This window comes from Glandiceps talaboti, chromosome 21, assembly GCF_964340395.1.
Source record: "Glandiceps talaboti chromosome 21, keGlaTala1.1, whole genome shotgun sequence".
NCBI classification, from domain to species: domain Eukaryota; kingdom Metazoa; phylum Hemichordata; class Enteropneusta; family Spengelidae; genus Glandiceps; species Glandiceps talaboti.
The window spans coordinates 18,894,212-18,918,956 of record NC_135569.1 but is presented as its reverse complement, the minus strand read 5'-3'; the positions used below and the strand labels follow the sequence as shown (position 1 = coordinate 18,918,956).

At 36.0% G+C, this 24,745-nt stretch overlaps 1 protein-coding gene across 3 annotated transcripts in view; it reads right to left on the bottom strand.

The window, feature by feature from the left end:
* Positions 1-18,409, bottom strand: part of LOC144451331 (arf-GAP with coiled-coil, ANK repeat and PH domain-containing protein 2-like) — a 93,766-nt gene extending 75,357 nt beyond the window's left edge. For all 3 annotated transcript variants that reach the window (XM_078142137.1, XM_078142138.1, XM_078142139.1), the window contains exons 1-6: positions 18,251-18,409; positions 6,480-6,537; positions 4,991-5,049; positions 2,264-2,324; positions 1,439-1,492; positions 1-56 (exon numbers count right to left, since the gene is read on the bottom strand). The exon at positions 1-56 is cut by the window's left edge and continues 3 nt beyond it. In XM_078142137.1, coding sequence (XP_077998263.1) covers positions 1-56; positions 1,439-1,492; positions 2,264-2,324; positions 4,991-5,049; positions 6,480-6,537; positions 18,251-18,303 — 341 coding nt within the window. In that variant the 5' untranslated portion in view covers positions 18,304-18,409. The remainder of the gene's footprint in view (positions 57-1,438; positions 1,493-2,263; positions 2,325-4,990; positions 5,050-6,479; positions 6,538-18,250) is intronic.
* Positions 18,410-24,745: the final 6,336 nt, after the last annotated feature.

Below are 24,745 nucleotides of genomic sequence, written 5' to 3'. Positions count from 1 at the left end.
TTGACAAATACATTCAAGGTTTTGCTGACTGCTCTGTGTGTCTGATCAAACAAGATCTGAAAATAAAAACATGTAGACAATATGAGAAAGTAAGACCTATCAATTATCCTATGTCAAATACAATGCAGCTTCTAGGCTTTATCTATCTCTCAAGGTTTGGATTAAGATGGAACAGTTTTCTAGTAGAGCTATACAAAATAGTGGTCCTGAACAACCCACAGACAAGATGGTATTTGTGCAAATACATGTACATGGTATTGAATCACATGCCTAAGCTTTAAGGCAAACATATATACTGACCTCAACTGAAATGTTGAAGTGTAAAGACTCGGGCTAACTGAGAAAGTACAGTGTCCATGTAGCTATAACCATCATACTTTACACATACATGTACAGCTGGCTATGTGTACATGACTAGAGACTTAATTAATTGCTAATCAGGCAAAGCTAACTGGCTGAAACAAGAAATGCGTTTGTTGTATGTTCATCATAAATCCGATCATGCTCAAGTCAGGTCAACAGACATGTATAACGAGTCATAGAGAATGACACAGTCCCCGCTATGATTGGGGTTTTAAGGAACTGGCAGTTTATGTTGTCATTTTCTTGATATTTCTTGATGGGGTGTAATCTGTTCAAGCATGTCTGAGTTATGGCTTTGGACATGAAAACTGCACCAACAAAATTGCTGCCAGGCAGCCATATCGGATTGTATCAAGACAAAAATGGATATGCACATGTATGTCATAGAACACTGTAACCAGCTTTGAATGAGATCTGTTAAAGCATGTCTGAGTTATGGCTTTGGACATAGAAAATTCGCAAACAAAATGGCTGCTAGGTGGCCATATTGGATTGTATCACGACAACAATGAACATGCACATGTATGTCATAGAACACTGTCCTAATACCAACTTTGAATGAGATCTGTTCAAGCATGTCTGAGTTATGGCTTTGGACATGGAAAATTCAAAAACAAATGGCTGCTAGGCGGCCATATTGGAATGTATCATGAAACAAATTGACATGCATATGTTTGCCATAGTATGTTGCCCCTGTACCAGTTTGAAAAAAAGATGTGATAATCCATTTTTACCTCCCTTAAGGGAGTGTTCTGTCATGCTTTTATCTCTGTGTGTCCCTGTGTATGTGTGCTATGAACAATTCTCTGACTAAGAATACGTGCACCAAATGTCAGATCAATCTACTCCACTGGTGTCAGAGATCTACTAGCAAGGGCAACTTATATAGACTCTTCATCATTCTAGTCATTGTGTGTAAGAATGGAACCAAGTCCAACTGGGCTAGTACCAATACTTCAAAGTAGACTAAAGTACACAGCTAGGTGTCTTCTTTATCTCTTAGAATGATTTACAATCTACTCATACTTGTGTCCATGTCTATGGTGCACAATTCATAACACAAAGTTTTACTTACAGCATGATAATTCTGCATTTCTGTCAAAGAACCGGCAAATCTTCCAATCGAATCCTGTAAAAATAAATAATGAAAATTTCATCATACTAAAAATATTTAATATCAGATTCATAATCACATTTGAGTCACGTTTCCTCAACATTTGTATACAAATTCAGTACATGTATTAATAAATAAATTATTCTAGAATTCAGATTTCGAATGTATACAGATGCAGTACATGTATTAATATAATAATAAATATGTTATTCTAGAATTCAGATTTGGAATGTATACAGATTCAGTACAGGTATTAACAAATACATAATTCTAGAATTCAGATTTTCAATGTGTACATATACATAATTTATGCAGGACAGTTATTTATAATACGTTATTCTAGAATTTGCAATAGGCATTTTAAACATTCAAGAAGTGGCACTGTTAACCAATTTGTATGTGATATGTCTCATTCACTGGGGACAACGTGCACTCACTAGAGAGATAGATATTGTAGATATGACACTAAGCTAGAGAGATAGATATTGTAGACAGGACACTAAGATAGAGAGATAGATATTGTAGACAGGACACTAAGCTAGAGATATAATACACACACTCTCACACACACACACACAAACAAACACACACACACACACTCACACACACACACACACACACACACACACACACACACACACACACACACACAATATACACCAAATTAAAACATTACTAATGATGTCTAATGTATAAATTGACAAAATAGACAAATGAAATCCAAAACTTTCCCTCTCCTACACAACTTCCAGATTGAGATTAGTTAAGTGGCAAGGGTGTACTCACCTTAACAAGATCATCATCTTTGAAGTGGTTCTTCAGATCCTTGATTCCATTGACAAAGTATCTGTGGATTGATATTAACATAACATACAATAGCTATTAGATGTATCTATGGATTGATAACATAACATACAATAGCTATTAGATGTATCTGTGGATTGATATTAACATAACATACAATAGCTATTAGATGTATCTATGGATTGATAACATAACATACAATAGCTATTAGATGTATCTATGGATTGATAACATAACATACAATAGCTATTAGATGTATCTATGGATTGATAACATAACATACAATAGCTATTAGATGTATCTATGGATTGATAACATAACATACAATAGCTATTAGATGTATCTATGGATTGATAATATAACATACAATAGCTATTAGATGTATCTATGGATTGATAACATAACATAACATACAATAGCTATTAGATGTATCTATGGATTGATAACATAACATACAATAGCTATTAGATGTATCTATGGATTGATAACATAACATACAATATCTATTAGATGTATCTATGGATTGATAACATAACATACAATAGCTATTAGATGTATCTATGGATTGATAATATAACATACAATTGCTATTAGATGTATCTATGGATTGATAACATAATATAACATACAATAGCTATTAGATGTATCTATGGATTGATAACATAACATACAATAGCTATTAGATGTATCTATGGATTGATAACATAACATACAATAGCTATTAGATGTATCTATGGATTGATAATATAACATACAATAGCTATTTGATGTATCTATGGATTCATAACATAACATACAATTGCTATTAGATGTATCTATGGATTGATAACATAACATAACATACAATAGCTATTTGATGTATCTATGGATTGATAACATAATATAACATACAATAGCTATTTGATGTATCTATGAATTGATAACATAACATACAATAGCTATTAGATGTATCTATGGATTGATAACATAACATAACATACAATTGCTATTTGATGTATCTATGAATTGATAACATAACATACAATAGCTATTAGATGTATCTATGGATTGATAATATAACATACAATAGCTATTAGATGTATCTATGGATTGATAACATAACATACAATAGCTATTAGATGTATCTATGGATTGATAATATAACATACAATAGCTATTAGATGTATCTATGGATTCATAACATAACATAACATACAATAGCTATTAGATGTATCTATGGATTGATAACATAACATACAATAGCTATTAGATGTATCTATGGATTGATAACATAATATAACATACAATAGCTATTAGATGTATCTATGGATTGATAACATAACATACAATAGCTATTAGATGTATCTATGGATTGATAATATAACATACAATAGCTATTAGATGTATCTATGGATTGATAACATAACATACAATAGCTATTAGATGTATCTATGGATTGATAACATAACATACAATAGCTATTAGATGTATCTATGGATTGATAACATAACATACAATAGCTATTAGATGTATCTATGGATTGATAACATAACATACAATAGCTATTAGATGTATCTATGGATTGATAACATAACATACAATAGCTATACATTGATATTAGATGTATCTATGGATTGATAACATAACATACAATAGCTATACATTGATATTAGATGTACACAATGTTCTGTAATCAGACAGCATTCTTCAATTATTATCCAAAGAAAACAAGCCTTCACACACGACATAGACCCCAACAGATTTGTTGTATGGCAAAGTTATTGTACATATATTTAAATTTGACCTTGAAAACAAAGGTTATGGTGAAGAGTCTGTCTGAAGAGCAACATATTTCTAAAAATGTGAATGCATACACCTGTGTCTTTCAAGATGACTAATTTGTTATTTGACCTCAAACATGGCCGAGGTCAAAGTCAAAGGTCAAGGTATTAAAAGAAAAGATTACATTAATTTTGTCTACATTTTGTACAGACATGTAAATGGAGTCTTTGTGAATTGCATTATTGTAGGAAGATTTACTTCACTTATTTTGACATGAAAATCTTCAAGGTCAAAGGTCAAGGTCTCAGAAAGCTTTCCATTGATGGATACTCAAATTGTATATGCCTCACATAGTGAAACCCAATCATGATTACAATATCATCGTCACTTGAAATGTTTGATTAAAAAAGCTATGAAGACTGTCCAATTTTGCCTATTTAATTCACCTTGAAGAAAACTTCCAAGGTCAAAGATCAAGGTCAAAAAAGAAATTTCATATTTGATAACATGGGTGTAGACAATTGAATGGAGTCACTACGTATTGTACCTCCAAAGTTATAATGCATAATGTGAAATTTAACAAATATGGCTGCCATCTGGCCATATTTGATTCGGTTGTTAAACAAAGTGACGTGCATATCTCTAACATAGTATGCAAACAAGCATGCATGGACTGATGGACAGTTGGATGGAACCTAAGTATAAGTCTCCTCCGGGTGGTGTCCATTGGGGAGTAGAAACGTGAACACCTTGTAATACAGAATAATACTATATATATAGAGTTGAATATGTGTGAGTACTATAACATCTTGTCAAAGGTCTCAGTGTAAGTGTATCTGCATGTATGTATGTATGTATGTATGTATGGAGTTTGTAATATCAGTTGCACTGGGCATTTTGCCAAATAGATGGTCAGTTGCTATGGAAACATGGAGCAAGAAAACTTACCCAATAGATGATGAGTAGACTTTGCCGGCATCAACCATTCCATTGCACATTTTTATCAGCTACAAACAAAAAATGCAAGCATATCAATGAAGACATGCACATAAATAAACAAGTCATTGAAAATGACATAGTCCCCGCTATGATTGGGTTTTAAGGAACTGGCAGTTTATGTTGTCATTTTCAAACCTGGTTAATGTTGTTTGGCCTCATATGGTTGTTTTTGATATCACTACTCTGTTCAAGCATGTCTGAGTTATGGCTTTGGACATGAAAACTGCGCCAACAAAATCGCTGCCCGGCAGCCATGTCGGACTGTATTATGTCAAAAAATGGATACGCACATGTATGTCATAGAACACTGTGCTAATACCAACTTTGAATGAGATCTGTTCAAGCATGTCTGAGTTATGGCTTTGGACATGGAAAATTCGGAAACAAAATGGCTGCCAGGCAGCCATATTGGATCGTATCACAACAACAATGAATATGCACATGTATGTCATAGAACACTGTCCTAATACCAACTTTGAATGAGATCTGTTCAAGCATGTCTGAGTGATGGCTTTAGACAGGGAAAATTCGCAAACAAAATGGCTGCCAGGCAGCCATATTGGATCGTATCACAACAACAATGAATACGCACATATATGTCATAGAACACTGTCCTAATACCAACTTTGAATGAGATCTGTTCAAGCATGTCTGAGTTATGGCTTTGGACAGGGAAAATTCGCAAACAGAATGGCTGCTAGGCAGCCATATTGGATTGTATCATAAAATAAATTGACGTGCATATGTATGCCATAGTATGTTGCCCCTGTACCATGTTTTAAAAAATTGGTCAAGGCATCTCCAAGAAACAGCTCTGGACGGACGGATGCACGGACGGACGCAAGGACAGAAGGAACCCAATCCATAAGTCCCTGTCCGGACTACGTCCAGCGAGGACTAAATAAATACCAACTCCTTAAAGTGGCACAAGATCCACAGGTCAAAATTATATCAATCTTCTCCTCAGTTTAGATTGTTGGAATGTTCCATACCAGTTTTAGTATTTTACATTTTTTATCATTGGTTGGTTCCATTGCATTTTTTCATTCTTAGATCCCTGAAGGTCTCTTGTGTGAGACTGAAGTTTTAGAAAAGACAAGAATTTTCAGACACCTTGTTCATTCGCTCAGTTTTTATATGACAGAGTCCCATAGATGTTCACTGAGAATATTTCAATTTATCTGCAATCATGGTTTTATCTGGGATAATCAATGATCTAGTCTGAATACACTGCAGATATTACAGATTACATTCTGTACAAATGAACTGTTTCTGCATAAACCTTATGAACCAGACTTAAAATTATATACTTTGATTTTTAAGTTCCTGGCCATCAAATTTCATGTTACCATGGTTACATGCATCAAGACACAACCTGGAAATGTCAACATACTACATGTATAGTACATGTACTAAGAAAATAAATGGCATACTATACCTTTTCTAGTTTTCCTTCCAACTCATTGATTGAATGCTCTGACTGCTCTAATGATGCCCTAACAGGTGAAACAAAACAGTCTGGTTATAGCATTACATTGTACATGTACATATATGTTGCCACTAAACATACTGTATACAGGCAAATAATTACACTGTCTTATTTTCATGCTTTGGGAGATCACGGTGATTATGCGCAGTTTAATTTTCATGCATATTTTTAAAATCAATTTGGAACCAAGTCATACCAATGTAACAGGTTTAACTTTCTTGGTTGTCTTATTGTAATATTTTAAACACCAGCTACATTCAGTTTATATGGGTAGGTGATGAAACAGCTGTCTTACAACATAGTACATAATCAAGTCATAAACCAAACTGGCCATGCTACACACTTTAGGGACCGGTTAGTTTCTCCAGCCGGGGGGGGGGATTCTTAAATCGGGCCGACAAAAAGTCACTGATCCCCCCTATCTGTAAAACCCAAAACAGGCTGACCCCCCCCCCCCCCCCCATCACTTAATTCTAAAACATGATGACACAACCCCCCCCCCCCCCCCCCCCATATATATAATATTCACATGACAGGTATTTTTTGATCGTGACTCAGTGTGGACTGCTTGACTGTCTTGCATCTACTTTATAAGATCCCGGGTTAGCACTATCATAATTATAATTCTTGACTACACAGGGTAAATATATTTGAAAAGGAGTTTAATAGCATCTTGACAGTGAAAGGTAGGGGGAAAGCTTGAGAAGGGAATATGTACATCTCTTATCGGGGGTCCTTAGGAATGCATGAGTGACCTCTGGGGTGAGGGAGTCATTGGGGTTTTCCCCCTGGCAGATCTGGAGTTTTTTGCTTGAGATACTAAGGCAATGTTTAGGTTTTTCATAACCTTTGAGGTAATATTTCCAAGCTTCGAAAAGCTAACGTAAATGTACGTTTAAAATGAGTTTCCTATATCATATAAAATGGACACGTAACATTAGTATAGGGGCATTAATATATGTATAATAAAGTCACCGGTATGTTAGAGAACATTAGGTGGTCATACCTAGAGTATAATAGAAACTGGAATCTGATGAGATGTGGTGATTTGTAGTGTCAATAACATGTAGTGTCCAAATAGAAAGTGTATTAATCCCTTCTGACAAGTTCATAGTGACGAGTAGGGAACATTTTAGATTAACTTCTTTTATAAACTATCTATGAAAATTACCATTACGAAACCTTCAAGTTCACTTTTGTCCCAAAGTGCAATATAACTTAAGTGAAGCATTGATTGTGAAACAGCCAAGCTTTTACATGACATGTTCTGTAACTAGTGTGGTAACTAGGTAATACATGTATATGTATATGTATGGTGATGTTTGAACTAATAAGTAATATTAAAGTGGCCATATGGATGAGGATTGGGTATTTATTTTGGATTTTTAATTTATAAAACAATTTTATCATGGCTTCCTACATGGAAAATCAATGTGAAACAACATATGCCAAGTCTTTGTTTGTAACTCAATACTTTGCAAAAAGCTGAAACATACCTAAAAAGTTTGTTATTGTACGTACAATAACAAAGATTTTACACGTTTATTAAGCTTTCGCAATTTATTGAGTTACAAACAAGGACTTGAAATGTGCTGTTTCACATTGATTTTCCAAGCAGGAAGCCATGATAAAATTGTTTTATAAATTAAAAATCCAAAATAAATACCCAATCCTCATCCATATGGCCACTTTAAAGAATTCATGTAAGAAACAGGGACAAGAACAAATATTGACATGTACCACATTTCAGACAAGGCTATATGCCATTGTAGAAAGGATTTTTTCTTCATTCACAATTTAAAAAACAATGATCCCCCCCCCCATCCACAATGTTCAAAACAACATGACCCCCCCCCCCCCTCCCTATTGTACTGCCAGTTTCAAAAACAGGGTGACCCCCTACCAATCCACCCCCCCCCCCCCCCAGGCCGAAGAAACTGACCGATCCCTTACCACCAGAGGAAATAGTAAAGTAAACATTATAGCTAATTAACAATGTACTGTTCTCACTGTGTCAGCTATTAATGAGGACAAATCTACACATTCTCAACAAAGTTAAGTTCAATCTACATGTACTGGGTAATTTCACAGTTGAAGATTTTTGAGGAAAAGCAATGATATAGAATAACACTTCTAAAAACATCTCACTAAATTTCAGACTCCTTCACTTAGTACATTTTAGGATATAAGTTTTTGACCAAAATTCACATTTTTACACCTAAATTCCATATCACTGATGAGATCATTATATACTTAATATTTCTTCATCTATACATCTCTAGATGCACCTCCGTCAAAATTCAGTCCAATCTGCTCAGTAGTTTTGGAATTAAAGACTTTTGACCAAAAAGACACATTTTTAGCCCTAATTTGTATATCACTGATGGGCTCATCATGTTATGAACAATCTTATTAATAACACCCTGAAGAATGTTTCACCCTAATTTCTGCCCAATCTGCCTAGTAGTTTTTAAGTTCTGGCTGTTGCTAAGGGCATGGTCATGGTTGTAAGGGTCAATTTTGTCAACATGTTTTGAAGAAAATCAGCTGAATCACACCCAATTTGCCTATCACTCATGGAATCATTGTATGCTTAATATTTCTTTGTCCATACATCCCTAAATGCATTCCCATTAAACTTCAGCCCAATCTGCTAAGTGGTTTTTGAAAGTTATACATTTTTGACCAAAAAAACACAATTTTAGCCCTAATTTGCATATTACTGATGGGACCATCATATCATGAACAATTCTTAGTAAAAACACCCTGAAAAATGTTTCACCCAAATTTCAGCCCATCTGCCTAGTAGTTTTTGAGTTTAAGTTTTTGGATCAAAAATCACATTTTTTTACCTAAATCACAAACCGGTGGTAAGAACATTTTGATTTGAACAATTTCCAACGAGACACCCAAGGTAATGGACCCACCAAATATCATGGCAATCGGTTCAGCGGTTTTTTACTTTAACACACACACATACACACACACACACACACACACACACACACACACACACACACACACACACACACACACACACACACACACACACACACACACACACACACACAGACAGACAGACAGACAGACAGACAGACAGACAGACAGACAGACAGACAGACAGACAGACGCCAAGAAGTCGATTTCAATGTGGCAATTTTCAATTAAATGTGACTATGGCGCGGGGCGCGTTGACTTCCCAATCACTGCTTGGCTGTTGCTATGGGCATGGTCTTGTTGCTAGGCATATTTGCATACATTTTTTGAATGCTTATTGTTTTAATCCCAGTGGTTATCTTTGTGAAATACCTCACCGTTTGGCTGTTGCTAAGGGTGTGGCCTTGTTGCTAGGCACATTTGCAAACATTTTTGAATGCTTAAACACCCCTAAGAATGTTCCCACCAATTTCAGAATGATCTGCCCAATGGTTTTTGAGTAAGTTTTTTGACCAAAAATCTGAAAATCTGTAGTATGTTAGCCTGTCAGTAGATACTGATCAATTGACTGAGAGGACACTGCATATCATCTTCCATTCACAAATACCATCTTGAATGTCAAGAATATCAGTCACTGGAGTCCGTTCAAAATATAGTCACTTCAAGAATATACAATGTAATGTACACAGTGGCATAATACTTGACAGAACTTTGGTATCTCTCAGTCGTACAGTAGAAATAATATTTTATCAGAGTGCACTAATGGACCGCCATTGTTTGGATAACAAAATGGACTCTAATAATAGAAGTATTCAATATCTTGATGTACACTGTAGATGCTGGTGTCTATTTAAGGGTCATTATGGACATTCTAACTTACAAACCATCTATCTATAGTGTACAGTTCAAGTATCCCTATCTGATTTGCTAACCTTTTATACTATAATATTATACAATGTATTAATAGTGTCTGCCTAATGTTATAGTCTTCACTTGGTGTTAACATATATAATCAGGGCTCAAAATAATGGCCTTTTACTTGCTCCAGGCAAGTGATGTGAAGGCTTGGGCAAGTTGTTTTGAAAAGTGCTTGTCCAAGGGCAAGGAGAATTTGGTATGATTATTGATCAGGGATGTGTTTTTGCCTGTGTTCATGCTGTACTTATCAGACACTACCCATGTCTGATAGGATTTTGGATACATTCTATAATCAAGGTGCCAACAAGTCTGGAAAATTATAACGTTGTAACAATATTGAGAAGATGTCTTTCTTGACTGATCACTTTTCAAAACAATCTGGACCAGCTGTCCTTGACATACTTGGTTTACTCTATCAAGAAAACATATCTGGAATGACCAGTGACTCATTGAATATTGTTCATCAATAGTAAATTACAACATGATTTTTCAAGTTTTGGGTGTTTGAATCAACTAAATTTTGTGGGTGAAAAATAGTTGGTGTGGATGAGGAAGGAAAGAAAATATATTGACATGGTGCAAAAGGAAATACTTAGAAAGGTTTTTTATGTGTTGAAATAAATGTTCATTTTTATATTGATAGCTTATGAAAGTGCTGAAAAACTTGTCATTATTTTAACAACTACTTTTTACAGGTGAACAAAAAATTGTATGCTATGCTATAGTATGAATATCAATTAGGCCATATTATCTAGGACTCCTGTTTATTGTGGAGAGAGCTTTTCAGTACCCACAGAAACTTTCAAAGTGACATTTTTTGATAATAAACAAAAGAAAGCCCAATCAATCACAACAGTGCATTTGTAAGCCACAAAAAAATACCCCACTATTTGGAATTGGCAAGCACTTTTTGATTTGGGCAAGTACTTTTTGTTTTCTACTTGCCCAGTGGACAAGCGAATTTTTTTCATTATTTCGGTTCCTGATAATGTACATGTATGTACTACACAGAGCTACATACAATTTGTATACATGTACTGGATAGTATAAGCACTAATTTCTGTAATTTCTAACATACATGTACACTGTATACTAGTGATGTGTTAGTGTTAGCCTTGTAACACTCACATACACTGTATACTAGTGATGTGTTAGTGTTAGCCTTGTAACACTCACATACACTGTATACTAGTGATGTGTTAGTGTTAGCCTTGTAACACTCACATACACTGTATACTAGTGATGTGTTAGTGTTAGCCTTGTAACACTCACATACACTGTATACTAGTGATGTGTTAGTGTTAGCCTTGTAACACTCACATACACTGTATACTAGTGATGTGTTAGTGTTAGCCTTGTAACACTCACATACACTGTATACTAGTGATGTGTTAGTGTTAGCCTTGTAACACTCACATACACTGTATACTAGTGATGTGTTAGTGTTAGCCTTGTAACACTCACATACACTGTATACTAGTGATGTGTTAGTGTTAGCCTTGTAACACTCACATACACTGTATACTAGTGATGTGTTAGTGTTAGCCTTGTAACACTCACATACACTGTATACTAGTGATGTGTTAGTGTTAGCCTTGTAACACTCACATACACTGTATACTAGTGATGTGTTAGTGTTAGCCTTGTAACACTCACATACACTGTATACTAGTGATGTGTTAGTGTTAGCCTTGTAACACTCACATACACTGTATACTAGTGATGTGTTAGTGTTAGCCTTGTAACACTCACATACACTGTATACTAGTGATGTGTTAGTGTTAGCCTTGTAACACTCACATACACTGTATACTAGTGATGTGTTAGTGTTAGCCTTGTAACACTCACATACACTGTATACTAGTGATGTGTTAGTGTTAGCCTTGTAACACTCACATACACTGTATACTAGTGATGTGTTAGTGTTAGCCTTGTAACACTCACATACATGTATACTAGTGATGTGTTAGTGTTAGCCTTGTAACACTCACATACACTGTATACTAGACACTCACCATAATACCACATGTAGACACTCACCATAATGCCCCATAGACACTTATCATAATACCCCATAGACACTCACGATAATACCCCATAGACACTCATCATAATACCCCATAGACACTCACCATAATACCCCATAGACACTCACGATAATACCCCATAGACACTCATCATAATACCCCATAGACACTCACCATAATGCCCCATTATACACTCACCATAATGCCCCATTATACACTCACCATAATGCCCCATTATACACTCATCATAATGCCCCATTATACACTCACCATAATGCCCCATTATACACTCATCATAATGCCCCATTATACACTCACCATAATGCCCCATTATACACTCACCATAATGCCCCATTATACACTCACCATAATACCCCATAGACACTCACCATAATACCCCATAGACACTCACCATAATACCCCATAGACACTCACCATAATGCCCCATTATACACTCACCATAATACCCCATTATACACTCACCATAATACCCCATTATACACTCACCATAATACCCCATAGACACTCACCATAATACCCCATAGACACTCACCATAATGCCCCATTATACACTCACCATAATGATCCATAGACACTCATCATAATACCACATGTAGACACTCACCATAATGCCCCATTATACACTCACCATAATACCCCATAGACACTCACCATAATGCCCCATTATACACTCACCATAATACCCCATAGACACTCATCATAATACCCCATAGACACTCACCATAATGCCCCATTATACACTCACCATAATACCCCATAGACACTCACCATAATACCCCATTATACACTCACCATAATACCCCATTATACACTCACCATAATACCCCATAGACACTCACCATAATGCCCCATTATACACTCACCATAATGCCCCATTATACACTCACCATAATACCACATGTAGACACTTATCATAATGCCCCATAGACACTCACCATAATACCCCATTATACACTCACCATAATATCCCATAGACACTCACCATAATACCCCATAGACACTCACCATAATACCCCATAGACACTCATCATAATGCCCCATTATACACTCACCATAATACCCCATTATACACTCACCATAATACCCCATAGACACTCACCATAATGCCCCATAGACACTCACCATAATGCCCCATTATACACTCACCATAATACCCCATAGACACTCACCATAATACCCCATAGACACTCACCATAATGCCCCATTATACACTCACCATAATACCCCATAGACACTCACCATAATACCCCATAGACACTCACCATAATACCCCATAGACACTCACCATAATACCCCGTAGACACTCACCATAATACCCCATTATACACTCATCATAATACCACATGTAGACACTCACCATAATACCCCATAGACACTCATCATAATGCCCTATAGACACTCATAATACTCCATAGACACTCACCATAATACCCCATAGACACTCATCATAATGCCCTATAGACACTCATAATACTCCATAGACACTCACCATAATACCCCATAGACACTCATCATAATGCCCTATAGACACTCATAATACTCCATAGACACTCACCATAATGCTCCATAGACACTCACCATAATGATCCATAGACACTCACCATAATGCCCCATAGACACTCATCATAATGCCACATCAATTAAATTCTATGTTTGCCATCCACATGTGGATAGTTTGTAGGTACATTTTAAACAAGAAAAAAAATATAATTTTGCACAATGTATTTTTAAATAGTTGCAATCAAATCAAACTTTGGACTTTGACATTGATACGACCAGTGTAGCTGTACTAGTAGATTTTTTTCAGGGCTCCCTGTCTGTCTGATAGGCTGGGGAAATTCAAGGACAGCAAAGTCTTCATTATCTGTGATGACAATGATATATGGAATCCACACATCTGTGACATCACTCATAGACTTTCCAACAATTTCTGACTTTCTGACTTTCACAATCAAGAGTTGATACAGTTCACCAATCTTTGCATCACTGTCTTTATTAATAGTGGAGTACAAACTGTGTTTATACCTGTTACATTTAGGTGTAGTTTGGTCAACTAATATTTGCAATATAGTGTACAATCTAAGGCCATTTAATATTTGCAATACAGTGTACAATCTAAGGCCAATTAATATTTGTAATACATACGTATGCACACACACATGTATGCACACACACATACACACAGGCATGTAACACATGTACGCATGCATGCATGCATGCACACACACACACACACACACACACACACACACACACACACACATACATACATACATACATACATACATACATACATACATACATACATACATACATACATACATACATACATACATACATACATACATACGTGTAGAAAATACTTCACTACCACTTGAAGTTTAAATGTTTACAAATTTAAATGAAGAGAGTCAGGGATATCAATTTAGAGTGTACCATGCATGTATGTATGTCTGATACATTGCTTTGATACGTGAGATTGGTAATCCAATTGTATAGATACCATATATGGAAAGTAATGACATCCAGCAAATATAATTTAATGAAATTGAGAACATACATACCATAACTTACATACAATACAGTCTATAGTATAATGTACATGTATTCACTAGTCTATAGTATAATGTACATGTATTCACTAGTCTATAGTATAATGTACATGTATTCACTAGTCTATAGTATAATGTACATGTATTCACTAGTCTATAGTATAATGTACATGTATTCACTAGTCTATAGTATAATGTACATGTATTCACTAGTCTATAGTATAATGTACATGTATTCACTAGTCTATAGTATAATGTACATGTATTCACTAGTCTATAGTATAATGTACATGTATTCACTAGTCTATAGTATAATGTACATGTATTCACTAGTCTATAGTATAATGTACATGTATTCACTAGTCTATAGTATAATGTACATGTATTCACTAGTCTATAGTATAATGTACATGTATTCACTAGTCTATAGTATAATGTACATGTATTCACTAGTCTATAGTATAATGTACATGTATTCACTAGTCTATAGTATAATGTACATGTATTCACTAGTCTATAGTATAATGTACATGTATTCACTAGTCTATAGTATAATGTACATGTATTCACTAGTCTATAGTATAATGTACATGTATTCACTAGTCTATAGTATAATGTACATGTATTCACTAGTCTATAGTATAATGTACATGTATTCACTAGTCTATAGTATAATGTACATGTATTCACTAGTCTATAGTATAATGTACATGTATTCACTAGTCTATAGTATAATGTACATGTATTCACTAGTCTATAGTATAATGTACATGTATTCACTAGTCTATAGTATAATGTACATGTATTCACTAGTCTATAGTATAATGTACATGTATTCACTAGTCTATAGTATAATGTACATGTATTCACTAGTCTATAGTATAATGTACATGTATTCACTAGTCTATAGTATAATGTACATGTATTCACTAGTCTATAGTATAATGTACATGTATTCACTAGTCTATAGTATAATGTACATGTATTCACTAGTCTATAGTATAATGTACATGTATTCACTAGTCTATAGTATAATGTACATGTATTCACTAGTCTATAGTATAATGTACATGTATTCACTAGTCTATAGTATAATGTACATGTATTCACTAGTCTATAGTATAATGTACATGTATTCACTAGTCTATAGTATAATGTACATGTATTCACTAGTCTATAGTATAATGTACATGTATTCACTAGTCTATAGTATAATGTACATGTATTCACTAGTCTATAGTATAATGTACATGTATTCACTAGTCTATAGTATAATGTACATGTATTCACTAGTCTATAGTATAATGTACATGTATTCACTAGTCTATAGTATAATGTACATGTATTCACTAGTCTATAGTATAATGTACATGTATTCACTAGTCTATAGTATAATGTACATGTATTCACTAGTCTATAGTATAATGTACATGTATTCACTAGTCTATAGTATAATGTACATGTATTCACTAGTCTATAGTATAATGTACATGTATTCACTAGTCTATAGTATAATGTACATGTATTCACTAGTCTATAGTATAATGTACATGTATTCACTAGTCTATAGTATAATGTACATGTATTCACTAGTCTATAGTATAATGTACATGTATTCACTAGTCTATAGTATAATGTACATGTATTCACTAGTCTATAGTATAATGTACATGTATTCACTAGTCTATAGTATAATGTACATGTATTCACTAGTCTATAGTATAATGTACATGTATTCACTAGTCTATAGTATAATGTACATGTATTCACTAGTCTATAGTATAATGTACATGTATTCACTAGTCAGTGAAAAGGAAACCAAATTTCTGACAATCAGTTATGCAAAACCTTTTCTTTTTTTGTCTTCTATTTTTTGTGGGATTTCAAAACCAGGTTAATAGAAAGTTGGAACTTTGACAACAACCACAAATATAGTATATTTTCTAGAGTTTAAGAAGACCAGTATTTTAATTACTGTACAAACACTGACAATACCTACATCATTTCTGATTGCATGGTTTCATTTGAAGGAGACACTCTGTGAAATGACTGGAATGACATTATCACCTACTAGTAGTAGAAGCCTTAAAATAAGCTATAATTTATACATATCAACAATAAAACAACAGTACATGTAGCTTCACACAGTTGTCACTGTTTATCAAATGAAACAGAATAGTTGCTACATGTAACTGACCTTGACAAGTGTGCATACAATGTAATATCATAACCTTGAAAATTCTATAGCTGGAACAGTATGTACTAATTCACTAAATCTACATACACATGTAGACATGTACTGATGTCCATTCCTTCATACATGTACATGTACATTTAAATGTCTTTATTATGACAGAGCTACAATTCACTTAATACAAATGTACATTATCATCACACAATTACCAAAGAGTTGATTACTCAAAGAAAGAAAACTTGTTATTGATTCACTTAATCTCTGATTATTGACAACGTTTGGTGTTACAGTTACCTTAGTTCATGGATGTATCACTAATACATCCAATCCATGCTTAGTTTCACTGTGATTTCTATACATGTACATGTCCAGTTACAATGAACTCGACGTTGCATTAAATTCAACAAAATGCTGTGTTATGTTTTGAAAATTGGTAAAGCAATGCCGTAGTATTTCATTCGACAATGTACAATAATGTTATGTGTTTATATGAAAACAGACGTTTCCTTTTTCATTTTATCCAAAACTGTTAGTAACAGTAGATCGAATAGCAGTAGGAAAGGTTACGCCCCTCAATTCTATATCAGTATATGATTCAACATATCACAGTTGATGATGAGTGAACCTCGTTCAAAGTACGTGACGCATTTCTTGATTAACTTATCCCTGTGCCTTACTTTTGTAACTGACATACGACCTGACTTAGTTCCGAACTAAATTAGGCGATCTATATCACAATCTGCTAATCGGATCGCTTTTGATCGCAATGAATTAACCTCGCCGACTACTACCCCAACGTAACCATAATGAACGTATGAACAGTATTACTGTAAATCACACACACACACACACACACACACACACACACACACACACACACACACACACACACACACACACACACACACACACACACACACACAGTAAAGTTTCAATCAGACGAACATTTGAAAAATTCTAGGTAATGTGTGGGACTCAGTCAACTTGTAGTCTGCACGATATCATCACTTGTCTACGTTTACGTTTAAAGATTCAGCTGACTTTCTTGAAAATGAATCGATCAACTATTACCTGAAGCGAGGAGAGTCCTTTAAACATTCGCTAAAATCTATCTTCGGCTTCATTTTGAAGGAAAATCCTGGATTACAGTGTTAAAATCCGCTCTCCGATATTGTAAAAAGGAACAATCTACAGTCACGGGATAGGTCTCCTGATGTCAGGCTATCTTCGACGCCATTTTACAAAACTCACTGTACTTCCGGATTTCACGTCTCGGCGATACCACTTTCTTGACCGGGGAGGAGGGTTGAATTGTCCCTCCGGTATCAAAATGTCAGAAACCGCGGAGTCGGACGGTTGATCAAAACAAGACCGTCGTAATTCTGTGTATATCCACATAGTAGCATTATTCTAACACTTTAGTGTACATGACGTCATTGATGTAATTAAAAATGAATATTAATTACCAAGTGCCAGCGTTCTTCATAGAGGGTGGGCACATAATTTACAGAAAAAATATGTTTATTTACAAATTATGAAGAAACTAAATTATATATTACGTTTTACAATTATAAGTGGAAAGTAGATGGACGGGCATTTTAATGCATCTCCCACTTCGTTAGTCATACCGATCATAGGAACTGGTCAGCGTCTTTGGCCGGCGGGGGGGGATTCAGTGGATTTTCGGGCTGACGATCTGTACGAAAGGACAATGACCCCCCCCCCCCCGTAAAACTGAAAACAGGCTGACCCCCTAGACTCTCACATATCTGAAGGGTTGTTTTGTATTCTCCGATATCTACCACCCAATATTGTACTCGAATATCCTTGATATACGGGGTTACTCCGAACGTGTTCAGTCTTTTCTAAACAACACGTTTAAAAAATATAGACATCGGACAAAAATATAGACATCGGACAAAAACATAGACATCGGCAAAAATCTTAGGATTAAATAAGAAAACTACATTATTTCTGCTTGCTAACAGATTACAACAAATACAAGAACTTCGACGTTCTTCATTACTTTACATTTCGCTAGTCAGCAATCTTTTGTAACATTTTTGCTTCTTATTTTATCATCGAAATATCATTTACAAACAGGAACCAACAACAGCGTTATCTAGTATTCGTTGATTTGTCTACTAATCTCGAATTAATTGGAATTATCTCTAGTAGTGAGTTTTGACATAGGCAGGGCTCCATAGTTTTAATAACTTGAAAAAGACAAGTAACGCAATGTTACCCTAAGAAAATGAAATCAATTTCAACAATAAAGTTATAATTATATGTACAGAGAAGATAAAATTCGGAGATTTATACAAACATTATTTTGACCTCTAACCCCACGTCAGACTGATATTTTGGGGCATTAGATGTGAATAGATAGTAAAAATTTTCCAACGATGGATGAAGTCCTGGTGAACTATTCTTTGACATTTCTACTCTTTGAATATTCGACATGTCCTGCCAGAAAAAGATGAAAGCTGGGTGGTAAAGGTCTAAGTCATCGAATGGGGGTATAACAGGCTAAACTTTCTATACCGTCCTAACAGGCTAAACTTTCTATACCGTCCTAACAGGCTAAACATTCTATACCCTCCTAACACGCTAAACTTTCTATACCCTCCTAACACGCTTGTCTATACCCTCCTAACAGGCTAAACATTCTATACCGTCCTAACAGGCTAAACATTCTAAACCTCCTAACAGGCTAAACTTTCTACCCTCCTAACACGCTAAACTTACTATACCCTCCTAACACGCTAAATTGTCTATACCCTCCTAACAGGCTAAACATTCTATACCGTCCTAACAGGCTAAACATTCTATACCCTCCTAACAGGCTAAACTTTCTATACCCTCCTAACAGGCTAAACTTTCTATACCGTCCTAACAGGCTAAACTTTCTATACCGTCCTAACAGGCTAAACTTTCTATGCCGTCCTAACAGGCTAAACTTTCTATACCGTCCTAACAGGCTAAACTTTCTATACCGTCCTAACAGGCTAAACTTTCTATACCCTCCTAACAGGCTAAACATTCTATACCCTCCTAACAGGCTAAACTTTCTATACCGTCCTAACAGGCTAAACTTTCTATACCGTCCTAACAGGCTAAACTTTCTATACCCTCCTAACAGGCTAAACATTCTATACCCTCCTAACAGGCTAAACTTTCTATACCCTCCTAACAGGCTAAACATTCTATACCCTCCTAACAGGCTAAACATTCTATACCCTCCTAACAGGCTAAACTTTCTATACCGTCCTAACAGGCTAAACATTCTATACCCTCCTAACAGGCTAAACATTCTATACCCTCCTAACAGGCTAAACATTCTATACGCTCCTACCACGCTAAACTTTCTATACCATCCTAACAGGCTAAACATTCTATACCGTCCTAACAGGCTAAACATTCTATACCCTCCTAACAGGCTAAACTTTCTATACACCCCTAACACGCTAAACTTTCTATACCATCCTAACAGGCTAAACTTTCTACCCTCCTAACACGCTAAACTGTCTATACCCTCCTAACACGCTAAACTGTCTATACCCTCCTAACAGGCTAAACTTTCTATACTCTCCTAACACGCTAAACTTTCTATACCCTCCTAACACGCTAAACTGTCTATACCCTCCTAACACGCTAAACTTTCTATACCGTCCTAACAGGCTAAACTTTCTATACCCTCCTAACACGCTAAACTTTCTATACCCTCCTAACACGCTAAACTGTCTATACCCTCCTAACACGCTAAACTTTCTATACCGTCCTAACAGGCTAAACTTTCTATACCGTCCTAACAGGCTAAACTTTCTATACCCTCCTAACACGCTAAACTTTCTATACCGTCCTAACAGGCTAAACTTTCTATACTCTCCTAACAGGCTAAACTTTCTATACCGTCCTAACAGGCTAAACATTATATACCGTCCTAACAGGCTAAACTTTCTATACCGTCCTAACAGGCTAAACTTTCTATACCGTCCTAACAGGCTAAACATTCTATACCGTCCTAACACGCTAAACTTTCTATACCATCCTAACACGCTAAACTTTCTATACCGTCCTAACAGGCTAAACTTTCTATATTCTCCTAACAGGCTAAACTTTCTATACCGTCCTAACAGGCTAAACTTTCCATACCGTCCTAACATACTAAACATTCTATACCCTCCTAACAGGCTAAACTTTCTATACCGTCCTAACAGGCTAAACATTCTATACCGTCCTAACAGGCTAAACTTTCTATACCGTCCTAACAGGCTAAACTTTCTATACCCTCCTAACAGGCTAAACATTATATACCGTCCTAACAGGCTAAACATTCTATACCGTCCTAACACGCTAAACTGTCTATACCCTCCTAACAGGCTAAACTTTCTATACTCTCCTAACACGCTAAACTTTCTATACCCTCCTAACACGCTAAACTGTCTATACCCTCCTAACACGCTAAACTTTCTATACCGTCCTAACAGGCTAAACTTTCTATACCCTCCTAACACGCTAAACTTTCTATACCCTCCTAACACGCTAAACTGTCTATACCCTCCTAACACGCTAAACTTTCTATACCGTCCTAACAGGCTAAACTTTCTATATTCTCCTAACAGGCTAAACTTTCTATACCGTCCTAACAGGCTAAACTTTCCATACCGTCCTAACATACTAAACATTCTATACCCTCCTAACAGGCTAAACTTTCTATACCGTCCTAACAGGCTAAACATTCTATACCGTCCTAACAGGCTAAACTTTCTATACCGTCCTAACAGGCTAAACTTTCTATACCCTCCTAACAGGCTAAACATTATATACCGTCCTAACAGGCTAAACATTCTATACCGTCCTAACACGCTAAACTGTCTATACCCTCCTAACAGGCTAAACTTTCTATACTCTCCTAACACGCTAAACTTTCTATACCCTCCTAACACGCTAAACTGTCTATACCCTCCTAACACGCTAAACTTTCTATACCGTCCTAACAGGCTAAACTTTCTATACCCTCCTAACACGCTAAACTTTCTATACCCTCCTAACACGCTAAACTGTCTATACCCTCCTAACACGCTAAACTTTCTATACCGTCCTAACAGGCTAAACTTTCTATACCGTCCTAACAGGCTAAACTTTCTATACCCTCCTAACAGGCTAAACATTATATACCGTCCTAACAGGCTAAACATTCTATACCGTCCTAACACGCTAAACTGTCTATACCCTCCTAACAGGCTAAACTTTCTATACTCTCCTAACACGCTAAACTTTCTATACCGTCCTAACAGGCTAAACTTTCTATACCCTCCTAACACGCTAAACTTTCTATACCCTCCTAACACGCTAAACTGTCTATACCCTCCTAACACGCTAAACTTTCTATACCGTCCTAACAGGCTAAACTTTCTATACCCTCCTAACACGCTAAACTTTCTATACCCTCCTAACACGCTAAACTGTCTATACCCTCCTAACACGCTAAACTTTCTATACCATCCTAACAGGCTAAACTTTCTATACCGTCCTAACAGGCTAAACTTTCTATACCCTCCTAACACGCTAAACTTTCTATACCGTCCTAACAGGCTAAACTTTCTATACTCTCCTAACAGGCTAAACTTTCTATACCGTCCTAACAGGCTAAACTTTCTATACCGTCCTAACAGGCTAAACTTTCTATATTCTCCTAACAGGCTAAACTTTCTATACCGTCCTAACAGGCTAAACTTTCCATACCGTCCTAACATACTAAACATTCTATACCCTCCTAACAGGCTAAACTTTCTATACCGTCCTAACAGGCTAAACATTCTATACCGTCCTAACAGGCTAAACTTTCTATACCGTCCTAACAGGCTAAACTTTCTATACCCTCCTAACAGGCTAAACATTATATACCGTCCTAACAGGCTAAACTTTCTATGCCGTCCTAACAGGCTAAACTTTCTATACCGTCCTAACAGGCTAAACTTTCTATACCCTCCTAACAGGCTAAACATTCTATACCCTCCTAACAGGCTAAACTTTCTATACCGTCCTAACAGGCTAAACTTTCTATACCCTCCTAACAGGCTAAACATTCTATACCCTCCTAACAGGCTAAACTTTCTATACCGTCCTAACAGGCTAAACTTTCTACCCTCCTAACACGCTAAACTTTCTATACCCTCCTAACACGGTAAACTTTCTATACCCTCCTAACAGGCTAAACATTCTATACCCTCCTAACAGGCTAAACTTTCTATACCGTCCTAACAGGCTAAACATTCTATACCGTCCTAACAGGCTAAACTTTCTATACCCTCCTAACAGGCTAAACTTTCTATACCCTCCTAACAGGCTAAACTTTCTATACCCTCCTAACAGGCTAAACTTTCTATACCCTCCTAACAGGCTAAACATTATATACCCTCCTAACAGGCTAAACATTCTATACCCTCCTAACACGCTAAACTTTCTATACCCTCCTAACACGCTAAATTGTCTATACCCTCCTAACAGGCTAAACATTCTATACCGTCCTAACAGGCTAAACATTCTAAACCTCCTAAACAGGCTAAACTTTCTACCCTCCTAACACGCTAAACTTACTATACCCTCCTAACACGCTAAATTGTCTATACCCTCCTAACACGCTAAACATTCTATACCGTCCTAACAGGCTAAACATTCTATACCGTCCTAACAGGCTAAACATTCTATACCCTCCTAACAGGCTAAACTTTCTATACCCTCCTAACAGGCTAAACTTTCTATACCCTCCTAACAGGCTAAACTTTCTATACCGTCCTAACAGGCTAAACATTCTATACCGTCCTAACAGGCTAAACTTTCTATACCGTCCTAACAGGCTAAACTTTCTATACCGTCCTAACAGGCTAAACTTTCTATACCCTCCTAACAGGCTAAACATTATATACTGTCCTAACAGGCTAAACTTTCTATGCCGTCCTAACAGGCTAAACTTTCTATACCGTCCTAACAGGCTAAACTTTCTATACCGTCCTAACAGGCTAAACTTTCTATACCCTCCTAACAGGCTAAACATTCTATACCCTCCTAACAGGCTAAACTTTCTATACCCTCCTAACAGGCTAAACATTCTATACCCTCCTAACAGGCTAAACTTTCTATACCGTCCTAACAGGCTAAACATTCTATACCCTCCTAACAGGCTAAACATTCTATACCCTCCTAACAGGCTAAACATTCTATACGCTCCTACCACGCTAAACTTTCTATACCATCCTAACAGGCTAAACATTCTATACCGTCCTAACAGGCTAAACATTCTATACCCTCCTAACAGGCTAAACTTTCTATACACCCCTAACACGCTAAACTTTCTATACCATCCTAACAGGCTAAACTTTCTACCCTCCTAACACGCTAAACTTTCTATACCCTCCTAACACGCTAAACTGTCTATACCCTCCTAACAGGCTAAACTGTCTATACCCTCCTAACAGGCTAAACTTTCTATACTCTCCTAACACGCTAAACTTTCTATACCCTCCTAACACGCTAAACTGTCTATACCCTCCTAACACGCTA